This window comes from Siniperca chuatsi, linkage group LG18 (genome assembly GCF_020085105.1).
Source record: "Siniperca chuatsi isolate FFG_IHB_CAS linkage group LG18, ASM2008510v1, whole genome shotgun sequence".
Classification (NCBI taxonomy): Eukaryota; Metazoa; Chordata; class Actinopteri; order Centrarchiformes; family Sinipercidae; genus Siniperca; species Siniperca chuatsi.
Genome location: NC_058059.1, coordinates 10,433,978 through 10,440,210, shown reverse-complemented (window position 1 = coordinate 10,440,210; position 6,233 = coordinate 10,433,978). Strand labels below are relative to the sequence as shown.

At 37.0% G+C, this 6,233-nt stretch overlaps 1 protein-coding gene across 1 annotated transcript; it reads left to right on the top strand.

Annotated features, from left to right (window-relative positions):
- Positions 1 to 327: 327 nt before the first annotated feature.
- Positions 328 to 5,576, top strand: edf1 (endothelial differentiation-related factor 1). The gene is made up of 5 exons (XM_044175003.1): positions 328 to 572; positions 3,522 to 3,573; positions 3,807 to 3,967; positions 4,821 to 4,914; positions 5,010 to 5,576. The coding sequence occupies exons 1-5, from the start codon at positions 495 to 497 to the stop codon at positions 5,069 to 5,071; spliced, it is 447 nt and encodes a 148-aa protein (XP_044030938.1). The 5' UTR covers positions 328 to 494; the 3' UTR covers positions 5,072 to 5,576.
- The last annotated feature ends 657 nt before the right edge of the window (positions 5,577 to 6,233 follow it).

The following is a 6,233-nucleotide window of genomic DNA, read 5'->3' as shown; positions in this document are numbered from 1 at the left end:
TCTGTAATAAATTATTTTTGAAGGTCTAAACTAATTTCTAATTAATAACTATGTAGGCAATTAGTTGTAAGTTTGTGCACTTACACACAAAATAGCCTATAGATACAATAAGACGGTGTAGTCTGCTATAGATACAATAAACTGATATTTTGTAACGACTAGATAAGTGGCAGTGTTTTTTTTTGTTGTTTTTTTTTTTTTACAGTCAATGGCTCTATCACACGGTTGAAAACCTGCCGATGTGGATGTAAGTGGGTCAGTGTTCTCCACCAGTAGATGTCGCTGCTGAAACGCCTCCATTATGTCTCTGTTAGTCACTCTGTTTTAAATAAAGCTTTGGCAGAACTCGTGGGTGAGGATTCTGGAAGGAGCGTCTGATACGTTAAAGTAGCGCTGCCCTCTTTAAAGGGAAACTTTTGAACACACTGAGTTGAACTTATTTTTATATAACTTATATATTAAACATTACGGGTGTCGAGTGAACCCCTGAAAACATGGCAGAAAGTGACTGGGATACCGTGACTGTCTTGAGGAAGAAGGGGCCGACTGCTGCTCAGGCCAAATCCAAGCAGGTTAGCATGAACACCTCACTTGGTCTGTGTTTGTTGTGAAGCATACTCCCAACTATGGTTCCTTAAAATTAGCTAAAATCGAGTTTGAAATTACAGTGAACACCCGAATAAACGGCTAGTGTATAACGTATTAGTAAAAATTATCATTTCTGTGTGTGGTTACGGGTTAAGTTCTCCAGCAAACATCGACCATGCGTCGTGGTTTAATAACAGCGGACAGGATCGTTTGTCTCTTTCAGCAAACCGTTAATAACGGTCGAGATGTAACGTTAACTGGCTAGATTTCTGGTTCGATTCACACATTCGCATCAGCCGTTGGTGCAGTTAGTAGGACTGCCGTGTTCTCCCATCAAAAAAAATCGAACTCCAGAGGTAACGTTATCATAACCCAATTTCACTTACGCTAGATAGCCAAATAGCTAATGCTGCGTCCAGATATGCAAATGTAAGGCATGTTTTCAAAACATCACTATTTTATTAACTTACACTCTCTTCAACAAACCAAACCTCACCCCTTACCCAAGTCCGGGGTAACTAGCGTTAGCGTTCGTTATATACTGGAAGGTAACTAAACTAGCAACTAGCTAGCTAGCATTAGCCAGCTAACCTTAAAAGGATAACTTGGCTATAGTTAGCTACTCATAACTAACGCTAAGTTACTCCATAAACACAGTTTTATGTGGGATAGGACTTCATCTTCAACCCCCATGCAGATATCTGGTAACTTAATGTATGTTGGCAAAACATGTAGAAACACCGAAGAGCACACTGTAACCTAATGCTCTCTTTAGGAGTCATAAATGCCACAGACAAATCCAGCATAACGTTAACGTTACATCTACTGGAACAACTGTTTAATATAACGTTAAAATATGGTTTTCACGGTCCGTTTTGGGAAAGCAATGTTAGCCGAAAGATTGTTCTCAGGCAGGATTGATCTCGTTATCTTTTGTTTTTGTTTTATTCGTCATACGCAGATAAGCAGATTCCTTATTATCATTCTAAATATTTTTTTACTGTGATGTTTCTTCCAATGTAGCCGCTTGTTACATAGTTATTTAAACACGTGTGTGGCATGCATGGATATAATATTATCTATCCATGGTGACCCGTGCCTGCTGATCCCAGAATAAGTTGCAAAAAAACTTTGGTGATTTTGCTACTCTCAGAAGATAACGTGTTTTGCATATTTCTACTCCTGTTTTTGATAAATACTCATTTGTTATCAAAATTTAGGTGATTAGTTTTGAATAAGATATGTTAGATTATTACTTAAATTAGAATTATTGTTTCTGTTGAAATCAAAATGAGTTTTAGCATGCCAGCAAACAGACCACAAGCTGTATCAATACAGTAGTTGCATAGTATGGTTCATTGCAATGACATAAAGAATAAGCATGTACATATTTTTGTATGCAGTTTATTATACTGTTTAATAGACAATATATGTGTATGTTTATCTTTATTTATTTTTTAATTAACATTTTTACCTGTTGGGCTTAAACGCTAGCAAAAACAAAATCACTGTCTGGGGTGGATGTAAATAAGTATAACTAATTACTTGTCTGCATAATCAATTTATACTTTTCATGTTATATTAGTGCAACATATATAGATTTATTTCATATGTTTGTTTTTTTTTGTCATGTGCGTACAATAAAATATTCTTTTAACCATAAATTCACTGATGCCCACCTGCTCACATTAAGCCCACTTGACTGTTTCAATGGGAATTTTTGACCTTTGAACCATTTTCCTCCTCTTAATTTTGACCTCCCCTGATGAATCAGGTCCATAATTCAGATAATTAATACCCATATTTAAATATCTTGTTATATGTGATTGTAGAGCCATAGCGCCTATGTTTAGCCCAGGAGAAAGTAGAAATTGCAGAAATGTTGACATCTTTCTTGTTTAATTTGCTTAAGTTATAGGTTAATGTTTCATGAACTTCAAGATGTTATGCCTGATGTCTCCTCACAATAAACTGTATGTTTTAATGTTACTCCACAATAAACTGAATGCTTTTAAAATGTGTTTTATAATCTTTTCAAACTACTAGCCTAAAGTGATTAACATTTGAAAATCAATTTTAAGTTATTGTTTAATTGTAAATCCTGAAATTGACTTATTTACTATCTGTAGAACATTGTCAGTTGGTCGTCATAAATCTTCATAAAAACATCGGCACTTTCAACCAGCTGACTGGACCAGAAATTTGGGCTAATTTTAAATGCCAACAGCTCTCCATAGGATAGAGATGCAGATGAAATGACAACACATATTGAAAGATGAAGTATTAAGGAGTAATTTCCACTATATAGTTCTGATTTTGTTCGTAAATAGTTTTTTGGCTACATTCCAAAGAAGACATGTAAGTTTAGCTTTTTCTGCGTTGACAACACAGCAAAAAAGCTGGTCATGCCTATTTCAAATGCCATTTACAGGCCATAGGATAGGAGTGGAGACAAAATGAAAATAGCTATTGAGTGCTAAGAGATTACAGATTTGAATAGAACGAAGACGTTTGTATTAAGATCTTTTTAAATATATATCTCAGCAAATCGTGAAGTGGGCTTAGTTGGAACACCCATGGGCTTAAAGGGTATGTTAGGTAGCCATTAAGCCCATTCCAGACTTTTGACATACTTTGATAAATGACACAATAAAAACATTAGAAATTGGTATAAATGAATTATTCACACTTCAAAAGCGAGATTAGACTTTCATTTTAACTAATGTTCTCACTTAAATTGGGGCAGTATATACTAAAAATGTCTGAAAAGCTGATTTGGTGGGCTTAATGGGGACATTTACCCTACAAGATTTGTAAGGAGCCTAAAGCTGAATAGGGTGTTACATGAGCCTGAAAATAATGTAATCTACTGTCAATGAATCTGGAATATGTTTTGAAATTTTAAGATTTCTACATGTCCATCTTTTCTCTAGGCTATCACCACTGCTCAGAGACGTGGGGAGGATGTTGAGACAACCAAGAAATGTAAATTTATGCTTTCTGTACACATTTGGTAAAGACCACAGTTCACTTGCAGAGTGATCTTATTTTAATGCGTTTCTGAGATTGTTCTTTTCATCCAAGTTGTAATTCTGCAGGCAAAACATGACAAGCACTATATTAAATTAACAGCCTGTGTTGTGATAATGCTGTTGTTTCATGTCTGCCACCCTGTACGATGCCCTAACATGCCTTGGATCCGCTGCTTTGTCATACAGGGTCTGCAGGGCAGAACAAACAGCATCTCGTGACAAAGAACACAGCCAAACTGGACCGGGAGACAGAGGAGCTACACCATGACAGGGTTCCCCTGGAGGTGGGCAAGGTCATTCAACTAGGCAGACAGGAGAGAGGCCTGACCCAGAAAGACCTGGCCACTGTGAGTATACAGACATCATAAATTGACATGCACACTATATAACAGCTGCTAGAAAAGAGGCCTTTGTCTGGATTTGTAAAACATTGTTTACCTTGATTATGTATGTTGGTGGATCTGAAGTTCGCTCGCATAAAGTGATGTTCATAGGGTCAAAGAAAAATAAAAGCAGAAAATTAAGATGAAGCTAACCAAGTAACAGTGAAACTCAGCTACATATTGTAATAACATAACCAATGTGCAGTCACATTTGGCATAACGCCATCCAGAGGCAAATGTTTCCTGGCCAACAGAATCTAGAAGCAGGGATGTATGATATGTGAGGCACTATCTGGGGTATAGACTTTAAGTCTTTGTATCAATCAATTGCTATGCACAGTTCTGTATAAAAATAACTAGAAGTCACAAACGATACTGAATTATAAATGAGAGAACCACAATAATTTCAAACATTGTACAATAAAATAATATACTTGGAGTATAAAATGATCTTATTGCACAGTAAGCTCCTTTTCACATACAAACCTCTGACATTTGTATTTTTTGATCCACCTAGAAAAGCCTTTTCCTGTGCCAACCTAACCATCATTACTTTTTATCATGTAGTTAATGGGAAAAAAATATCTACACGACCATTTCCTCGTATTGATTATTTGAAAAATTTCAGGCACAGTATCCGCAGTAATTTTAAACATGCAGGCAGGCACGTTCCTTTTAATAATGTGAACAATGCAGCCCTGAGATAAATGGAGTCTCAGCTACAGGTCGTGTTTTTGTATGCTTGAGTAGTTTTGCTGGTTTTGGGCCTTGTGGTTAAACAAAATTCTGAATTATTTATGTCAAATCTTTTCCTCAGAAAATTAACGAGAAGCCTCAAGTCATTGCGGACTATGAGTGCGGGAGAGCAATTCCCAACAACCAGGTCATGGGCAAGATAGAGAGAGCAATTGGTAAGAATAGTGTTTGCTAAAATTGAACGATCATGTTTGTTATGTCTCAATTGCCAGTTGTATAAACCCATATGTTCCTCTTTTGTCACGAACAGGGATGAAACTTCGTGGGAAGGATATTGGCCAACCCCTGGATGCAAAACCCAAGAAGAAATGAACACAAAGCCTCGAAATCAGCCCCCCCCCACCAAGAACCCTCTAAAACTCTCCTCCTCTCCCTCCCAATCCCCTCCTCTACCTGGGCTGATCTCACCTGTGTCCTGCCTGAGGACCTGGTGCTCCACTGCATTACAGGCTGCATACTGACAAGTCATGAGGAAAACACTTTCTTGTCCACATAATCAAATGAATGAACGAATGCATTTTTCAACATCACAAACTCAAAGTTCTGTGTATTTTTTTTCCACTTATGTCTGCTTAGACTTTGGCATGATAAATTCAACTTTTTGATAGTGATGTACAAATCATTTAAAAGGTGAATTAGTTTTCATGACCAAACTAACTAGTTTAATTAACGTTAATTCTGAGCATGACGTTAAGCCAAATGATTGCATCTTTTTTTCACACACTAATGACAGTGGGTGAATGTCATTACAGTGTTGAAATGTTTTAATGCTGTGCTTTGTTTTGATCTAAAAAATAAAGTTTGGCAGTTCATGACATTTCTGGGTGTCCATTCATAGCCACTGTAGCACAGGATTTCATAACAAAACCAGTGACGTCTTCTTAAAGGTCCAGTATTGTAACATTTAGGAGGGGCTATTGGCAGAAATGGAATATAATATTCATAAGTATGATTAGTATATAATCACCTGAAAATAAGAATTGTTGTTTTTGTTACCTTTTTTAGAATGAGCCGTTTTTATCTACAGAGGGAGCAGGTCATCTTATTATATATCCACGATCCCCTTCCATGGAGGCCACCATGTTTCTACAGTAGCCCAGAGCAGACAAACCAAATACTGGCTCTAGATTGGGCCTTTCGCTTTCTTCGAGTTTCACGGCCACTGTAGTTTCTCCTACATGCTTGGAAGGTGAGGGTGAGGCAAGCGGTATTCAAATGGTTGCAAACTGTAATTTCACCGCTAGATGCCACTAAATCCTACACACTGGAAAAGTATTCCTGGCAGTTACGTTAAATTTGACTTGTCATAGAAATCAAGATATTTCTTATTTTTAAACGATGACGAAGAACTTGTTTATGCAGTTAATGCCTCAAAGTGACAAAGGCACTAACCGTACCAGGACCAGTTGTTTTGCATGTACAAAACGTTTCGCGACTTTTTACTACCTGTAGAATTTTAGAAAATTGACTATGT

Bases quoted from the DNA above. Each gene is read 5' to 3' on its own strand.
- edf1 (XM_044175003.1), top strand. From the start codon at position 495: ATGGCAGAAAGTGACTGGGATACCGTGACTGTCTTGAGGAAGAAGGGG. The intron at 3,574-3,806 runs GTAAATTTATGC...TTTGTCATACAG, and splicing joins TGTTGAGACAACCAAGAAAT to GGTCTGCAGGGCAGAACAAA. The intron at 3,968-4,820 runs GTGAGTATACAG...TCTTTTCCTCAG, and splicing joins CCCAGAAAGACCTGGCCACT to AAAATTAACGAGAAGCCTCA.